Genomic DNA, 19,302 nt, shown 5'->3' with positions numbered 1-19,302 from the left:
AGTTTCTTCCTTTGTTTTCTGGGTTTTCCATCACTGGTGATTCTTTAAGACAGTCATCTGTCAATACTGATTTAGGTGGAACTGATACAACTGATTGAAAAACTACAGCAAATGAACAGAACTTAATTAAAAAATACATAAAATAAAAATATGACCTGTAGGACATACTTGTTGAAGCCCAGAACTCTCAAACTCTTGACCTAACTCCCATATCAGTTTTCTACAGCCCTGTCATCCTTGCTGCCCCATTAGTAAAATGAGCCCTTCCTAAGAAGTTGACACCATTCCCACATCTAGGGCCATACCAAGGAATAGGCCCAAATCCAGTACTTTAATGCAAATCTCATCCCCTTTTGAAAACCCCACGCTCAAGCAGTGAAAACCACCTAAGGTTTTGAGAATAGTCACACACCGGAGGTTGGATCTTTAAATAAGAACGGCCAGAAGAACTTAAACTTTTTGAAGTTATATAATCTGACATTAAAAACAACAAACGCACTCTGTCAATAGCAGAGAGAGAGGTTTTAAAAATAACACAAGGGACGTAACAACCTCTGTGAGACTGCAACAACCAGACAATGAGCAGTCTTTGCAAGAGATTGCTTCTATAAATATTCTCTCACTTGTCAATCGGTTTTTATAGACCACAGAACTCAGGCAGGAATGAATCATGAGATAGCAAAGATTTGCTAAAAGCAAGCAAACTTACATTAAATTCCATTCTATCATTAATTGGAAGAAGGGACGGTACAAAGACCGTGAAAGGCCCGTATTTCGTCAGCAACACTGAACAACCAGAAGCTGTAAAAAGAGTGACAACATGAAGCAGCTATTTGCCATATGGCTTAACTCCAGCAATAATTATTCTTTGTGTTAACAGCACAATTACATATACACATCTTCAACCTGATGCATGTAACTAGTACTTGTTTATGTTGGACCACAGTGCACGGGATAAAGCCCCTCCATCTCTATAATGGCCACCCACATGCGTGAGCTGGCAAGGAGGCTGTATTTTGGCTTAGCAGACCAATCTGACTGTAGGAGGATCCATGGCACACCAGCCTCAAGCACCACTCCTAGAAAACTCAATGACAGCCGAAAGATTGCTGAGCCTTCAACACAGTGCAGGTGGAGGAACATTGGTATTTTGAGACAGACAGGTTTAAATCACACCCTCAACACATGCTTTCCTTTTTTTGTGGATGTGGCACATCTTTCACCGGGACTGTCAAATACATAATGCTCATCCACACTGTTCTCTGCAACAATGTCCTCAATTCACGAGCCAGAACTGGCAATATGAGTTCAGAGATGTGATGTGTTTGATTTTGAAGGCCACAGTCATACATTGTGAAATGTCTATTATGATGAGAGGCTTTTAGTCTTTTGATGACACACTTTTCTCCCCACCTCTGCTTCATTCCCCAAACAAATTCAAAAGAGAGTTACCAAACATCTTCTTGGCGACGTTCAATTTCCCAGTAAACGTTCCTCGTGAATTATGCTGATTAATCTCACTCAAGAGATCTTTATAGCAATTTCTCTCATCTGCAATCTCCCCTTCTTTACACACACAGCTAGATACAACAATAATAACATAATAAACATAACATTATAAACATTAACACTAAACGTAAGAAATCATTATAAAGCAGTCCTCCACACTTTTGACATGTTTGAGTAGGACAACATCAGTATCTACAGATGAAAGATTAATTGCAACTTTAAGGTGTATTTAAGAGCCTAGTAGCTGCTGCCTAATCTAAATGGCAGGAAAAACATGCACACTTCTGGAGTGCAAGCAACTTTGATCCTAAGCAAAAAGAAGGAAGACACTTTCTCAGATACAGTCAACAAAAGGATTGTCTGCTTTAGAGTTCAGGGTACAGAAAACCACAATACATGTACTGATGCCTAAATAAGTATTCAGCCAGTATCACTCATTAAAGCATCTGAAAATTTGAGGTAATGCATAAAAAAACACAGGTCTCAGTGAAAATATAGCAATCAGCTCCTATGTGAGCCCTCAGCTTCAGTGGGAAGTACCAGCTCCCGCACATCAGTTAGCTACAGTTTGTCTTAGAACTAATGAGGGCCCCAGACATGCTAATGACTTTTGCAGAAAAGCTTATCTACATGTGAAAATCTCCATCGTGATTCACACGGACTTATAGTCATTACTCAGACACTACTTAAGGTCACTGGCTGATAAACACGTTTTTTCCTGTTTGGGTTTTGTCCAAGTATCAGCTCTGCTCTTTCTGGTTCAGGGATGCAAAGACATACGGCACAGGGGAGGTATCTGACATTACTCCAGCCACAGAGGGCTGCGTGCCAGCTGCTGGGGAACAGATATGCTAAAGGCAGGGATTGTGTGGAACACTGAGTCCTGCAATTTGTTGGCATGTCTTCAAAGGGGGAAGCCACTGTGTTTCAGTTCTGGCCTGGAGCACACAATGAGCAGGTGGATGCTAACAATTTTAGCAGCACTGGAGAAGGAACAGCCAAGGAGATGGGACTGCTCTTTTCCTCTTCAGTCTCTCAGAAAAACTCCAGCTTTTTTTGCTATCAAAAAATGCTCAGTGAAGCTTTCTCTGGTGTTTAGGAGACCAAAAATTATCCTAGATCTGGCAATATTTCTCATCTGCAGGGCATCAACTTCTAAATGTTTTGCTCAGGAAAACTAAATGAGGTCTGGTGTTTTTTCCTTCAGCTCCCCCCTTCCCTGTCATTCTGCAACACTAGTTCACCTCTGGCTTACAGGCCTGAGAGGCAGGAGAGCCAAAGACTTAGCCCTCCCAACCAAAGGAATTCCTTAGATAACCAAACAAGAGTCAGACATCTCCGTTTTGGTGATTGATTATAAACTAATAATATCCACTAACTTGGGGAGCTACATCTCCAGTTCACAACACAAAAGACCCTGCTGCTCCAGATTTAAAGCATCTTGTGGCCCACATGATGAGATTTACACTAGCTGATGTAGAACTCCTTACTTTCAATGGACTTGTTAAAAACAGGCTCTTATCAAAAGGGGACTCTAGCCCATTCTTCTCATTTAGTTCCCTGTTTCTTCAAAGTTTACCTTATTCAAAATCAGTTTCCATTCTAGCTGCAGAATAAGCTTTAAAAGCAATCCTTAAAGTGGCTCACCTAGGATTCCCATGGGAGTTAATTTCACATGTGGAGGACACGTCGCAAAAATACCTCTGGCAGTCACTGTGAATCACGTAACACTCTGATGCAGATCTCCTGTTCATCCCAGGCTTGCAAACACAGGATGCCTAGCAGAAGACAAAGCAGTGATTATAGCTGCATTCGTCATATTTTACTCAACAGGTTATCCCACAAAAGAGGTGGCAGGTTGCAAAATCTAAGGTGAGGAGAGCAGACGTGAGCAATCCAATGAATGGTTCATTTGAAGAAGTTCCCACCTGGCCGCTCTCAGACCCTTACAGGTTGCTGATGTGCTGCCATCACCCTTACCTCTCCTGGACGTTTGTACATGCAAATTGTAGAGTTTTCTGAACAGCCTCCGTTGTTGTCAACACAGGGGTTTATGGGCTGACAAATCTTCCCATCTCCTTGAAATCCTTCTTTGCAGGTACATTGATACTTTTCTGGTCTAAGAACATTACATACAGCAAAGGGGGAGCAAGGAGAAGACGCACAAGGATTCTGAGCTGCAAATAAAGAGATGAGAGGTCGAAGAGTATCCAAATTTCTGTTTTCAGTAGAGCACTTACTGTATCATAGCAGAATGCCAAGGGCCTGAAGAGAATGGAGAATAAGGAATTTATTCTATTAAACTGCTACAGTTTCCCAGAAAATAAAATAATTTCAGACAGCAGACAGTTTGTTTTTCTTTGATCCAAGGAATTTAGATGACACATTCTTCATATTACTTCAGCAACACAAATATAAGGGACAGAAAGAAGATGCTTGTCTTTACTTCTGAATTTCCATCATGTCTGAGGATATCTGAAAGTGGTGTTTGGTCAGCAAGAACTGCAAAAAGCCAGCGAAAATAGAGCTATCCATTGCTAGCTAATCACATGCATCTTATTGACTTTCTTTTAACAAAAGCAATTCAAAACCTTACGTCTGAAATCAGTGAAGAAACCCTCTAATTACATACCTTTGCTCAAACCCTCTAATTACATACCTTTACTCATCACTTACACCGGCACAGACTCACTGATATCCCACTGCCACAGTTACTCTGTACATTCATACAGGCAAATACTGGATGGCATCTGCAACTGTAACTCATTTCTTGCTTACAGGACCAAGTGAGAGGAGAACAAACACCTTAGGTATTAATCTTAGAAGGATTCCCAAAAAAAAACAGGCTTTTATGCTTCCGCAGTGAGGAAGACACCGTATTCATGGTGATCAAATTCGTCCAGAGATGCCAGAGAAAGATTTCTCTTTGGAAGGTCCTAAACGGAGGACTATTTAGGGCCACAGAGAAATTTCTCACCTAAGCAATGGCTGCCGCTTTTTCTGTATCCCTGCTTGCAGTCACACACCGCTGTCCCATCCTTTACTGTGCATTCACTGTTGGCCTCACACATCACGCCTTTGCAAAGGGGAAGCTCTGGAATCACACAGCAAAGAGAGTTTCCTTTTGAGCAAGAATGGCAGTGCAAGAAGATACAACTTCCCTTACAAAAGGCATGGAAATGAAGGCAAGTGTTGTTTCCAGAGACCCCAGCCAGCACAAAAGCCAGGGAAAGTAAGCATGACAGACTTGCAGGTTAGGTAGTCAGGTCACACAAGACTTAGAGGGAAGGGAGGATCTACCCTGTTTCCAGAGAAATCCCAGCTGGTTTTGGGACACATGCATCCATATCATAGTTTAGCTCTAACAGCTCCTCTCCAGCTACCAATTTATTTACCTTGATCACACCTGATGCCAGTGTAACCTCCATAGCAAGTGCAGCTTCCATTCCCATTGACGCCGCTGTTGCATTTCCCGTGCACACAGTCACACACTGAAAGGAAAGGCCAGACAAACAAAACCTTCAGCGACAAGGCAGCATGAAGAGCTCCAGACATACACTGGCCAACTGCCCTGGGATTTGGCACCCCGATTGCCCACTAATAATCCACAGCAAGTATGACTCATTTTAAAAATAAGGTCATCCTGGTCAGAGCTCACAGAGAGCTCTGCAGGTCCTGTGCTGAAGAAAGACAAAGTGCTGCCCTGTAAGATTAGCCCCAAATGCAGCATCTGGACCAGCTTTTCAGACTTAACTTCCCGCTCCTCCAAGTCTATTGCAGCCAATGTGGAAGGATGTGGTATTATAAGGCTCTACCACATCTGTGATGCCAGCATCGGTGTCATTCCGTAAGCACAAGCACTGAGATCACACCCATCTCACCTGTGTGGATACAAGGGAACCAGGAGTTGGAAAGAAATGGCTTCTTTATGACCAGGCCGCACTGGTCATAAATTGCTTCAAAATATGACATATGTGAGAAGCAGTATTGTGTGTATTAATGTGTAGGAAGGGCAATAAGGAGGAAGCTGAGAGACTACTGGAGCGGTGACAGGAGTCTTGCAAACAGTTGGGAAATTAGGCTGGGTTGCTTCAGGGCAGGTGGGATGTAGGTAACAGCCTGGCTGAAAAGAGAGAGGAAACTGGGAAAGCCATGGTAATGGGAGAGGGAGACTTTACAAAAGGAAAAATGGATTGATTTGAGTGAAAGACTGAGAATCATTTGTCTAATCGGACAGTGGAGAAGGGCAGAAAGACAAAATGCCCAGATACTTGCTATTAAACGCTGTCAGATGCCATCCCCTCCTCCTCTCCAGCACCCTTCCTCACTCAGCCTCCCCCTCCGCTTTCCTTGCTCTCAGGTATTTTTGTGCAGGTTTCACCTGAAATTACTCTTCCTTACCTGATTGACAGTCTGGGCCAAAACGATTTTCATCTCGACAATTCTGGCAGGCAAAACCACTGTATTGCTCCTAGAAGGGACCCAAAATGTCCCAGATGTTATTTTTCTATACCATTTCATTGTTCTAAACATTGTCATAGTTCAAAGTATCTCCCCATCTCTGATTTTCTCTGACAACTGAAGCAATACATTGAAGAAAATTGATCTGCTCAGTGCTCTAGTACTATCACCCAGCCCTCCCAGCAGAGGGGTACACCGACACACGGAGAGCGTGCAAAATGCCAGCAAAACCCAGGTGGGCACTGAGGAAACCATGTCCTGTTTGCAGACAGGAATGTAACAGCTGGCTTATGATCTCTCTGAAGAAGGAAGCTGTAATTCACTAGCACCAATGGGATGTTTGACATTGATCTTATAAGGCTTGGGGACCTTAAACATGTATTTTAATTGATATGGAGTGTCTTTGAGTTAAGTCCAAAATCAGCTTTTTTCAAAGATGTGCCCAAGAGGTAGGACTTTAACTTATCCATTAATTAAGGATAACAATGCCATTAATTAAGGATACTGTAAAAACATATCGTTCATAAGAAGAAGTTTCAAATCTGACACCGGTCTGTTAAGCTAAGATAATTTTAGAAACACTGCTTTATATGAGTCACATGCAGCAGTTGTTGGTACTTTTGTTGTATTAAGTCTAGAGCTGTAACGAAAATAATAATTCTGGTTTTAGTCTTTCTTTCTTTTCCTGGGAGAGGGAGGGTCTGACCGCTAAGGTGCAGCAGCAGCTGGGAAGTATGTCTTTCAGGTCTGATAAAGGTACAGCTCATTAAACGTATCTCAGGGCTTCTTGCAGCCACAGACAGACACTGATTATTTCAACTGATCAGAGGGTTAAATCCATGCAATTCTTTCTTCATTTCTTCCTAGAGATCCTTCCCAACTCCATAGCCCCACCAACAGTGTCTTAGTGCTGCCGCAGACCACACCAATACTCTAGTTAAACCACAGGCACTGATACTGGAATAAAAGACCCTGCTAAGGACCTTCCAGGCAGAAGGCTGGTCTTCATCCAGAGCTTCTGCACAGACACTGTACAAAAGCATATCATCCTCTGACAAAAGCATGTCACCCTCAGACCAAATCACACACTGACCTTGCAGATGCAGGTTCCGTTACGCTGTATACCATCCAAGCATGTCCCATGGCCACTGCAGGGATTTTCGGAGCCTCCTGGACATTCTAGCAGGTAAGAGGCCAGGCAAGATTAGGCAGAAAAAACAGCACTGCACCCCTCTTTTTATCACCTCTTCCTACTGGCATTCCAGCTGTGTGAAAGCAATGGCTTCTTAACCAGCAAAGTCCCTGCCTGCTTATCCAGTACAGCTAAAACTGGCCCAGAGCTGGTGAAGATGGCAATGAGTAAGACCAAGGAGAAACATGGCTGCCTTCTAAGGAAAGCCTTTTAATAAAGGTCTAAGGAAAATTCCACTGGCCCATAACTAACCACACTTCAGCAAAGCCACTGAAACATGTTTTGAGATGGAGCCACTCTTGCAATCATCAGCAAGGGGCAGCACCAAACATCTGAGGACGGTTCTGAAGCTCGGGACAGATAGGAGCCTGCTTTTCAAAGACACTGAGCATTTTGGCTTTTTGTGACTTCTTGAAGGGCTGTGAATGTGCTCAAACAAGCATGGTCCACACATCTTTGGAGAGAAGTACCTCCAAATTCAAGGGATTATATCTGAAAATTTTAGGCATAGAATTGCCAATTGATTATTCAAAGCACTTTATGTGAAAACAGGCCCAATTGCTCAAACAACCTCCCATTTTCTGCTGGACTGGATAATGTTTGGCCATATTCCAGTCACTGGTCAATTGTATGAAAAGTGTCCATCTTAGAAGATAAACTTTCTGGATTTTGGATTTTTGGCTTTTGGAATTTTGAGAGAAGACCAAGAAAAACTGAATGTTTTCAAATTCTCATTACTTGGCGTAAAACTAAATGGGAGCTTTGGGAGGGTTATTTGCATGTTGGGTTGGAATTGCTAAGTATTTTCTGTGACTGAACCTCTGACTAACTCCAGACTATATAAAAGCACACATGGCACATGCACTCCAGACCAGAGGGACACCAGAAAGAAGTATCTTCCTCTTCCTTTGGAAACTTTCTCAAAGAGGAACAAAAACATCCCTTTCCAAAAGGTTCTTTTTAAAGAAGAGACTAAAGGAAGTTCCAACAAAGGGGGTTATGTTATGTGTTAAATATAAGAGGATTAAACCCATATGAAGCAAAGAGATTCCTTCCTCATTATCTTCTAAACATCCTGGGCAGATAATGGAGACCTTGTAAATGCTTAAAAAGCAGGAGCAGAAATAACAAAAATCAATCAGCTTAATGCATATTTAATGCTTCATGTTAAAACAGGTTTGATTTACTGAACAGAAGGCATTGTAAACAGATGAAAAACTTACCGTAGCACTCTGTACCCCAGAATCCTGGGCAGCACTTTTTCTCCTCAATTTCCTTCGTACATATGTGATAGCACCCTGGCTGGACAAGGGTATTTTCTCCTAACTTGACAGTGTATCTTAAAAAGAACAATCCAAAATCCATGATCACACCACAAAGATACCACATGCTTGTTGGAGGGGTTCTAAGCAAGCACACTGCAGCGCGCTGAACTCCGAACAGAAGGGCATTCATTCCCTCCCCCATAAATACACACAGGAGTTTGCACTCTAATTATGTCTTCCCCAAGGATGCCCACTGATCTGTGCTCCTACGGCTGGTTCCAAGAATGATGCCAGGGACTGGATATGAGACAGAGGAGGAGCATCTTTCTCCTTTTCAACCCTTCATCCATCGCCTTACGCAGAGGCTAGGCCCCTGGTGGCAGTGTCTCTTGCTCTGTGTGTACGTTGTACAGAACTATTCTTGGGTCTGTTCAACTACCACTACCACAGAGAGATAACAGGCAGAAAAGCTGCACGCGCTCACATTACTCTTATACTTCATTTTATTTTTGGCACAACATCCTTCCCAAAAGGAACTTGGAAATCGCCTCAATAGCACTGCCCCTTTGAATTCAGTCTGACTCCTCTGTGTGTCTGTAATTACTGTAAAACTGCTACAGCTATTTTTAAAGTATTTATACAGAATAGTGAATTACAGAAAACAGTAGACAATGGAGCTATATATTAACTGTTAACATTCACTACTGAATAGATAGGCAAACAATAATCTATAGTGTTTCATTTTTTTAAAAAAAACTTACTGGTAAATTCAGTTTTCCTTCACCATTTTCCTATTAGAGCCAAGCTATAGAAATGCTCAACAGAATAAGAACAAGGAACACAAGAAAAAGCAACCTTCATAAAGAGAACTAGGAAGGTAAAAAGTTCAGAGGATTATTGTTGGAAGCTGAGAGGATATACAAGGGGAATTATTATATTCTTTCTCTAATAATTCACTAGCAAATTCCAGGTCTGAAACAGGTTCCTACGGAAGACAGAGCTCTGCTTAGTTGCTACAGCAGGATAAGCAAACTCAGTTTGTTCAGGGCAAGGCAGAGGTAATTATCAGGTAACTGGTTGTTTGTATACAGAACCTTATATGCAGCAAAAAGTCCAGGGGATTTGCAAGGAGACAAAATCAACAATAATAAGGACCATACATTCATTTTTATGCATCTGAAAACAAAAGTCCTTGGATCTTTAGGGATCAAAACCCACACGTGTTCTCCTTAAGGCGCACACATCACTCCCTGCGTAGCAGAGCTAAACCAGATCTGCAACATGGTTAGGAAAGAGGTCTTACCTGCAGTCCCTCACTCCTAAGCCTTGCGTGCTCTTTGACCAACCTCTTGGACACGGTGCTTTAGGCGTCAGAGCACAAGTAGTACATGCTGTACTCATTGTAAACATCATCTTGACATTGCATCTCATTGACTTTAGCTTAAAAAGAAAAAGTAGAATGAAAATAAGTCCATAACTAAACTGTTACCTTAGGCAGTCATCTTGCCAGCCTTTGATATCTTTATCCACACTGCACTGTTCTTTAGGTTCCACGGGGGAGGGCAGTGACCAGTGTGGCTGCTTGGATGTACACCGCACACTCATACATGCTAAAGCACTATGTTACGTTAATGCATGCTGCTCTGCCTCGATCTCAGCTACAAGGCAATAGGGCAAATCACAGCTAACTCATCTTTCCTCTGTTATTCACAGCAAAAATTCTAACCATTTCTAAAACAATTATAACCATGCACTGCTAATTTAAACTGATCTTTTGGAAATGTGTGGTAGTGGTATGTGAGGACAAACTCTAAACCAATAACCCTTGACAGAAGACACTGAATTAAAAGGCAGCACAGCATTTCTGTTTTCCATGCTGATGATACAATCCAGTTGTACTGGTTGTTTCTTCGCTGTTTCATGGGTTTGACAAATTTTATGTGTTGGTTCAGTCTATTTCCCAGAGACCAAGAGCTGCTCACACAAGTGCTTCTCATGGCAATTGCCTTTGAGAAGGTGCAGGGAAGAGATTAAAAGAAGGGTGCTCTGCACTTCTCCAGCTACCTAGAGGTGGCCCTTGATGCTTTGGCCCAGGGTGGGAAGGACCCCATAAGTGCCAGCAAGAAGATCAGGTAGGAGACTTGGATAATTCATACGGCCCATGATAAGTTCAGCACAAGTACTTCCACCTAACCAGAATAATTTCTCTTCAGGGGTTCAGACTACCTCAAAGTGCTTTTCAATGCCTCTGTACCACCAACCCTGTTTCTCCAAATGAAATGCAACCAGAGCAGATGAGGACTACAGCCTGAGAGAGAATAACCATCACTGTATGCCAGCTTGTCATTAAAGCTCATGATTTTACCACAGATGGGTTTCCTTGAATCCCTAAATTCCTCAGGTCAAGCAACTGTGCAGAAAGACCACTGTTGATTTTAAAAAGAGAAAATGTTTGCTACTGATGATGACAGAGAAAAGCTGGAAGGCAGGAGCTCCGTTTGTCCCAAAAGGTCACCAACTGGAAAAGAAAACTCAACTCACTTCAACTATACCTCTTCAGGCACAGTATTTTCTAAAAATAAAAACACCAGATCGAATTTTGGGAGGAAGCCCTGATCTGGGATTTTTTTTAAAGCCAATCCTGAAAAATGCTGTTAATGCAGCAGCTGTCGTGTGCCCAGAACTCCCCGTTCTGTATTCCCATCAGTAATCTCAGCCCAGCTCTGCTTCCTCTGGACCTAAGTAAGCCCAAACACATACGTTTGCTTCAGGGCAAGGGAGGAAGTCCACAGCTTCCCATCTTATCAACAGCTCAGGAAGGCCCTGCCAGAAGATAGCCAGCAGACCCCGTCAGGAAAACCTCATGAGAGATAACCCTCTGGTCCCAGCTCTGCACGGACATCTCCCCGGAACGGTTTCCTGACTCACGCCCAAGTTTCCTCTGCCTGGAGCTGTCAAGCTTTTCCTCTCTTCCTGGATTTGCTTTCTGCAGCCATCCACGCAAAGGCACTGCCCCACAAGCAAAGTGACTCGTGTCTGTGGTGGTGCCTCATGTGGATATTCATTCCTAGTTCTGCACCAGGGGCTTTCCTTACTGTACTTTAGCATCCACTCCCTTTGGAAGGACTCCCTTGCATTATGAAAAGCTCAAAAACAGTCTGAGATCCACCAGACCCAGCTGTCCATGTCCTGCACGCCCCAGCTTTACTGATTTTATCCAGCAGGACGGAGATCAGCATTGCTGTTCCGTATGTTTTTACCCTACTTACACTCAGTGAAGTCAAAGGAGATTTCACCTCTTTCACAGAGCAAAACTGAGAAGACAGCCAATATGGATGGGTAACTGGGGAGCTACAACTGGAGTACCCTGCCTCAAAAGCCCGGCAGTGCCATTCACGGGACAGGGGAGAAGCAGATCCAACCAGTGGAATTAAGCACAAATGAGGACTCCAGATGAAAACTGGGCTTTTGAAAGGAGCCAGATGAATCCAGGCACATGTTTCTGACAGAATGGCGCATCTTGTTGGTCCCTTGCTGGTCCCATCAAATCCCAACCTCAACCTTCACTGAGACAATGCCTCAGAAAGAGAACGGGAAGGTGTTCAAGGAAGAAACACAGGTGGATGTCTTCCCACAGGTTGTGGTATTAAAACTGTCAGAATTTCCCCACAAACCCTTATCAGGTGTCTGAGCCTCCCTATCTGTATAAGAAAAGACCACACAAACAGTAGAGCACAAAACATTAAATTAAAACCCTCCAATATTCTATTTCACCTTCACTTCCAGGCATCGGGAGTTGGCTGTCAGACACAGCTGGGCCGCTAAATGTGTTCTCTGCCGCTGTGCTGAAGGAAGACACTGTTATTCACACATTAATCATTTTTGCTTCTCTTTCCTACATTAATGTGGCCCCATTTCTAAACAGAGATGGACACTGGGAGAGAAGAAAGGCTGTCATTCCTTGCTGTTGGAATCTTTAATTATTTGCAGTTCATTTTCAGGATAAAACAGAGGCCTCTAAGGTAAGATAGCTATTGTGGAATACCCCCTACCCTACCTTCCTAGGACAACATAAAATTTAGGCAACTTCCCAGTAAGATCTTCCCCTTTTTTATATGAAAATATGCTTGTGTCAGCAGCAACAGGCAGGAGGAAAGAGGAAGAAAACAGCTGTGTGGAAAATTAAAAAAAAAAAAGTCCATTCTTATTTGAGTGACAGAACTGATGAAGCAGTCATTTTCTGGAGTGTTTTGCTTCTTATGAAAGCAGAAGAGAAAATCGAGGGACATAAAAAATGCAATGGTTTGGATTCTCCAACTTTGGAGTGGATGAAAGGAAGACAGAAGTTTGAGCCAGAGGTGACTCCTGGGGCACAGCCTCGCAGAAAACAATGATGCGCTGCTGCCTCGGGCTTATCTGTGACTGCTGTTTCTAAGTCTGGAGATGCTGGAGAGGAAGCAGCAAGAGAGAATATCTGAGCCTGTGTTGCAGCAATATGCAATACCACCCGGTGTGCTGAGAGCTGGCAAGGTCCATCGTGGCTATGCCAGGGAAAGTGGGCAAACAGCCACTGTTCTGCTCAGATGATGTGAGCCTGGACTGCGCCACACTTTGGGTACAAAGCCACAGAAAAGGAAGCTTGGTGTTCTCAGACAGCTCCAAAAATAAAGGAGGATTTTAAAGCAGGAGACATCTAGCTGTAGCCAAAGGCAGTTAGGAACCAGGGTGCCTCTGCCCACGTTGAACTCTGTCTTGCCAGGGCTGGACTGTGCTTTCTCCCTGCACTCTTTTGCGTGCATGTGCAGCAGCCGCTGCCTTCTGCACTCAGCTGGGACACTCCTGAGCTTCTGGATGCTGCAGTGTTTCCTTCCCTCCACTCTCTTTGATGTAAACGTCCCTTACTTTTCAGGTGCTCATGTTTCTCGTATTCCATTTCAACTTATTCCATTTCAAGAGAATAAGCTGGGGGGCCTTTTTTAAGGACTAGCTTCATTCTACTCATTTTCTCCCTTTATCATTTCCTCCCAAACCATAACACAAATTCTTTTGTAAGGCAAGACTTCAGGGATGAAAGAAAAACACGTGTGGACGTCAGTGTTTGGCTCCAACAATCCTGGGAGCCAGTTCTGGAAATAGTCTTTATCTAGTGAATCACCACGTTTCCAGAGCTTTTGCCCTTTACAAAACAAGAGCTGTATACACATGCTCGGGTCATTATAGTTATGTACCTCCTCAAGAAGTTCTCAGTGACACTTTAGTTGAACGTTCCTGGACATACTAGCACTTTGCATTTGGCCAAGGAAGACACTGTTCAGCATGAGGATGAACAGTTTGGCTCAGAGATCACATAAGACAAAAGCACTCCTCTCCTTCCCCAGCCACTTCCATTCCTGCTCCATACCACCTGGGACTGGCCTCCTCCCGGCAGAAAATCTCTCATGGTTCTCACATCTGCTGCATCTTCCCCAGTCCATACAAGATGCAGATCAATACACAACCTGGAGATAACATCACAAAAACCAGCTACTACAAAATCTCTTTCTCCCTTAATGCCCCCTGCAAGGCTCCTGCAAGGTAATGGAGTCTTCTTGTGGAATCACTGCACTTCCATCACAACCAAATAAAGTGGCCATCCTAAAAATCGTCAAAGACTTCATTAGACCATTGTTTTTCCTTAACTCCCACTATACATTTTCAAATGTTTCTTCTCTTTCCCCAAAAAGAGGGAACCTTTTGGGGACAGAAATCTAAAAGAGAGTTATTTTTCCTAGATTAAATAAGCTGCTCCAGAGGTGATGCAAAACATTTCACGTCTCTGTGAGTGGGTAATCGTTACCTAATATTCTATGAATTATAGCCTACAGAAAGTAGGACGACACAACCATGGAGCCAAGACCACAGATCTACAAATGCATCCTACATTCTTCTAGATGCTAATCACAAGAACGGAGATGCTGGAATCAAAACAAAACCTTCCCACGGAAAGCGATCTGTACTCCTCGCTGGGGAGCTGCTAGGAAATGTACTTGAAAGAAATGTATTCTCCCTGTTGCAAAGCAACAATTTGATAAGATTTAAAAATTCTTTTTAGAAAAGTCTCCTGGGGCACATATGGACCTGTCCTGACAGATGCCAGAGATACTGAAAATAGTGGAAGACAAAGATACCCAATCCTATCATATCACTGCCTTTGCACTCAGTGCTGATCAGAAATGCAAACTGAACCTGATCTAAAATTCAAGCAGCTGGCTCCAACCTTAATTTTAGCTTTCCAGTTCAGACGCCACACGTGTCCTTCCACGAGCAGGGAAGATATTTGACAGTCTTAAAGTTTAGTTACGGATGTTATTCTGCACTTAACTAAATGTAAATGAAAAGGTGAGGTTTTGGGATAACATACAACCATCCAAATATGAAGAACTGTTCGATGAACATTTAAACAAAGACTCATAGACTTACCTTCTGACTCTGGCAGTCAGCTGTGGGAGTGAAGCATGCTGCTAAGAAGAAAAACAGCAACCCAGGAGGACGCATTTTCATTCTTTTACAAGCAGAACCCTTTCCACAGACAGGGAGGTGATAGAAGCTGCAATTTCTGTAAGATAAGACCGCCTGCTAAGAATCAGATCCAAGACAAACCAGAGGTTAAAAGTAAACAGCGAGAGAACATTTTCGCACTGTGTTCTTTGGATGCGAAGCCTTCATAAGGGGATCTACTAATTCTACTGTTACGTCTGAATCAATACTACCTTTTTCTTTCTATTTTTTTTAAAATACACAAGCATAACTTCTCTGTAAAAGGTTTACTCAAAACAGGAACATCTACGGATTTCCTCTTACATATCAGTTCAAAACAGAAGGAAGGAAATCCTTAGTTTTCAACTAATTGGAACAAAAAGAGGTTAACTGTATGCTTAACTGAAGGCAAATCCAAACGGCAAACTTAAATACCATGAATTCATGAGAGATACGTAATTTCATTTTACTGCTGATTTTAGTATGTCCAGAACATCTCTAACCAAAGGTTCGTCCAATGATTCCTATCCCTATGTATGCATGAACAAAGCAACATGAGTCATGTGCCGCACATCGGAGCAGGAATACAAGAACATCCTATTGATCAGTCAAACCCTTCAGGTAGCGTTTGACATTTATTTGAAATATTTAGGTTACTCATCAAAACCTACATTGCATTTTGTAGGTGCTATATCAGCAGTAGCAAAATATATGATTTTCCAAACGCTCTGCTGACAGTTTGATGAATCCATGGAGCTCTCCCGTAGCACTCAGAATAGGAAAGTCCCAAAATGTGATTAAAAAAAAAGTTACCTGAGTTACAGTCTGTGATTGCATTTCTCCTTTTGAACATTACAAACAACCAAGAATTGATTATTGACAGATTTTTTACATGGACTTTGTTTCCCTGTGCTGCTAACAGAACCCACTGAACAGAGCAGTCTAAGGATTGCTTCTATTTGTAGAAATTCCTACTGAGCAATAAGGTATCTTTTCATTTTGGAGCCATTAATAGTACAGGAAGGTGCATAATGAAACTAGGATAGGAAGCTACTCTTGCATTTAGATAAATAATTGAGAGCATAAGTATTTTTTGTCCCTTGCATAAACACACACATGCGCATGTTAACATATAAAATATGTAAGAACCGCTGTACTTACTAGTGCTGTAAATTGTGCTTTACCTCTTCCTCCATCCTACAGAGCAGCCAGCATGATGAACAGCAAGCACAATTATATATCCTGCATGAACAGGAAGCAGATAAGGCACACAACCATCCAGTGCAACCCATGTGAGAAGTACCAGCCCACAGCTCAACCTGCCAGCTCAGCCCGCTTGTCCCATTAGGGGACCAACAGACAGCCACTCTGGTCAAGGCCAGCGGGTTTGTGCAGCCACAGAAACCATTTGGTACCCCACAGATCTGTGAAAGGAAGCAGAGGCCTCATAACTCACACCAGTTCTGCTGGGGTAGGAAGGTCACAAATGGGCAGTCAGGACATTGTCACAGAGGGGACGTTAGTGTGGAAGCTGCACAGTACTCTATGTATTTACAGTCCTGGTACTAGAGTGGCCTCGTAAACTAAGAATGAGACGGGTCCGCTGCTCCATGCTACCTGTTAGGTATATACAGCTGAAACAGGCAGCCTAGAAGGAAGTTGAGTGCTCATTGATGGTCTTCCAAGAGCTGACAACGACATACGGGTTAAGTTGCAAGTACCGGGCACCCATAGATAGATGAGATTTTAAGGTGAAAATAGCTTACCCTGAAGAACCTGCAGAGGTATGGGCTTCTTTTTCTGAAACTTCAGCCTGTTTTCTAAACGTGTGTTTTCCAAAGGGCTCCACAAATAAAATGTTACAGGGCTGAAAGGACACAGCCGCCTTCTGAGGCTTTCCACTGCTCTTTGTCACCACTGCATCTGGCCTAATGCAAGGGAAAAAAAAAAAAAAGGAAAGGAAGGGAAAGAAAAGGCTTGGTGAAATTCCTGTCTGAATTAAATAAGTCAGATTCGCAATAACATCAAAAGGCTCACAATCAGCTTTCTTTATCTGACCATATTTTTATATGGCCATTTATTTAAAGACAACAGAAATATACAGGCTACAGTTGTGAACACTGAGTAGTGCCATTATACAGTAGGTGGACATAACATGAAAAATCAAAAGCTCATGTGTCACCAGACTAGGTGATCATGCTTTCCTGACCAAGTGGCATAGCCAGTGTGTTCCAGGCACTGTGTATGAATTGCTCTGATCATTGCTGCTGGATCTGCAACACCAAAGCCTGCATCAACTGCATGATTCTGGGAATTAGTGTAGGAAGGTGAGGCACCAACCATCTCCAAACGAACGGGTGGCCCAGAGTTGTTACCAATCACAGTGGAATGATGCCAATATGCTTGTGGTGGCAGTCCAGTCGGCAGAATCACCAGCGATGGCAACAATGGCATAGAAACAGGAAGGGGAACATTGTTAGGCAGAAGAAATGAGTAATGGTGATACAATTAATCTGTTCCTTTTCTCTTCTGGGAAATAGATTTGTCCTGGGCAGATGGATGGACGGATTTTCTCACAAATGATGTATCAATAAAAAGCTTATGCCTTAGAAGCAAAATGCATGGGATCAATTCTTTGATTTCACTGTTTTATCCAACACCATTTACAATTGTCAGTAAATAAAAGGCTGTTCACTCATTAATTTCTACGCAAGAACAACTAGAGGAATGATATGCATAAGCATCTGCACAAAGCATTTTAATCAGCTCACAAAAAGTCCCACAAAGCAAAGCTAGCAAGCAGAGATCCTTTTTTTTTTTTTCAACATCAAAAGGAAATACATCAGAAAAATACTAGATGTTAAGAAGAACTAACATGAAAAATATCCTGAGATCTGTCAGAGAGCTCAAGAGCTGATGCTTCTAATCTGTCCAGAATTTACAGTGGAAATACCCAGTACTGCATTAAGAATGAAGCCACAGGATTTGCTATGTCACTGACAATTAAAGAAATTTGTGAGACAGCCAACTGTAAAAAAAGGGGGGAAAATTTGTGTACAAGACTTGTAAGGATCTGATGACACAGCACACAAAGAACAGCCCTGTTGCAGGCAGGGTAGCAGAGCCTCTTTCATGGCCTGCTCAATGTCTGATTGAGAAAAGGATTGTGCATTTAAAAGGTACAGTAGGAGCTGTCAATTGCCTGCAATTGCATTTATCTGTGAGGTTTAGCATGTGAGCATTTGTTTGTTTTGGAAAGCACGGAGGATGACTTACCAGCCAACTGTCTCCTGCTCAGGCTGCACAAAAAGGCTGGCTAGCAGTTGAAGTCACAGACCTGGGGCTCAGAAGCATCACGTTCAACTTCTGGCCCTGACACAGATGACTCCTATAAACTACTAACAATCTACATTGGCCTGACTCACACGGATCAGCAGCAGCTTGTTGGCAAGTAATGGTGCTCAGGATTTTTTCCTCACCCATCCTTTTTGTTTTATGAGTTTATGAAAGGTTGAATCTTCTGAACCAGCTTGTCTAGACCACGACACATGCTTCTTCCATGACCACGTTAACAATCAGAATTGAAAAACTCTGCTGGTCAAAGCTACTCAATCTATTCCAGGGGAAAAAAATCCTGTGGCTGGCTAAAGGCAAAGGATACATACACGAACTTCCAGCCTCCCATGACAGTCACGCTGCATTTTAAAACGCTCAGTCACCAGCCCTCTGCTGTGAAGCATGTGCAGCCCTGGCTAGCTTGGGCAATTTCCTGCTATTGAAATCTTCTGTATAAGCAATCTTTACTGAAACTACAGAACCAAGACAAATGATTTACCATCCAGTCTACCATACCACATAGCTTCTGTGTGGACTAGCTATTTGGTTACTTCAGCAGAGAGAAATGAACTCGTTCCAGTCTTCTGGGAAAGCTAGGAAGGAGCATAAAGTCTCTTCACTCTGAATCACAAGCGTCTGAGAAGCTGCGAGCCTTCAAAGGTACTGGTAAGGGATTAAACAGCCCAAGCCACGAGTGCCTGTGTGTAAGAGCAGGGCCAGCTGCGCCGTACTTACTGGGCGCACCCCTGAGGCTGCTGGTGCAGAGACTAGAACACAGTCCTGCGATTTTTGGTTTTTTCTCTTGGCAAGTTGGAAGGAACAGGAATTCTAAAGTTTGCTGATAAAAGCGAAAAAACAGAAAGGTCATACAGCAAGTAGGAGCCTGTTTACCTCCCCCTCACACACACACTCACGCGATGGCCCATTCCAAGCAGACAGGTAGAGCTGCCTGAGCACAGCGTTGCCTTGTGGTTCAGGAAGAAATTATCACAGCTGCTCACATCCTGTTAGTGCAAAGCCTGG

At 42.9% G+C, this 19,302-nt stretch overlaps 1 protein-coding gene across 4 annotated transcripts in view; it reads right to left on the bottom strand.

Annotated features, from left to right (window-relative positions):
- The window catches only part of STAB1 (stabilin 1), a 61,134-nt gene extending 42,480 nt beyond the window's left edge, over positions 1 to 18,654 (bottom strand). The window contains exons 1-14 of one of the 4 annotated variants that reach the window (XM_083796318.1): positions 18,220 to 18,654; positions 16,710 to 16,871; positions 16,105 to 16,185; positions 14,887 to 15,022; positions 9,731 to 9,867; positions 8,386 to 8,501; positions 7,064 to 7,149; positions 5,911 to 5,980; positions 4,905 to 5,000; positions 4,487 to 4,603; positions 3,490 to 3,686; positions 3,157 to 3,287; positions 1,453 to 1,580; positions 710 to 801 (exon numbers count right to left, since the gene is read on the bottom strand). In XM_083796318.1, coding sequence (XP_083652444.1) covers positions 710 to 801; positions 1,453 to 1,580; positions 3,157 to 3,287; positions 3,490 to 3,686; positions 4,487 to 4,603; positions 4,905 to 5,000; positions 5,911 to 5,980; positions 7,064 to 7,149; positions 8,386 to 8,501; positions 9,731 to 9,867; positions 14,887 to 14,967 — 1,251 coding nt within the window. In that variant the 5' untranslated portion in view covers positions 14,968 to 15,022; positions 16,105 to 16,185; positions 16,710 to 16,871; positions 18,220 to 18,654. Of the gene's footprint in view, positions 1 to 709; positions 802 to 1,452; positions 1,581 to 3,156; positions 3,288 to 3,489; positions 3,687 to 4,486; positions 4,604 to 4,904; positions 5,001 to 5,910; positions 5,981 to 7,063; positions 7,150 to 8,385; positions 8,502 to 9,730; positions 9,868 to 14,886; positions 15,040 to 15,105; positions 15,248 to 16,104; positions 16,186 to 16,709; positions 16,872 to 18,219 lie in introns of those variants that run through there. The other 3 variants (XM_083796315.1, XM_083796317.1, XM_083796316.1) reach the window with 3 other exon arrangements.
- Between the last annotated feature and the right edge of the window lie 648 nt (positions 18,655 to 19,302).

This window comes from Anser anser (assembly GCF_964211835.1).
Source record: "Anser anser genome assembly, chromosome: 12".
Classification (NCBI taxonomy): Eukaryota; Metazoa; Chordata; class Aves; order Anseriformes; family Anatidae; genus Anser; species Anser anser.
Note: the sequence above shows the minus strand (reverse complement) of the source record. Positions and strands in the feature narration are given on the sequence as shown.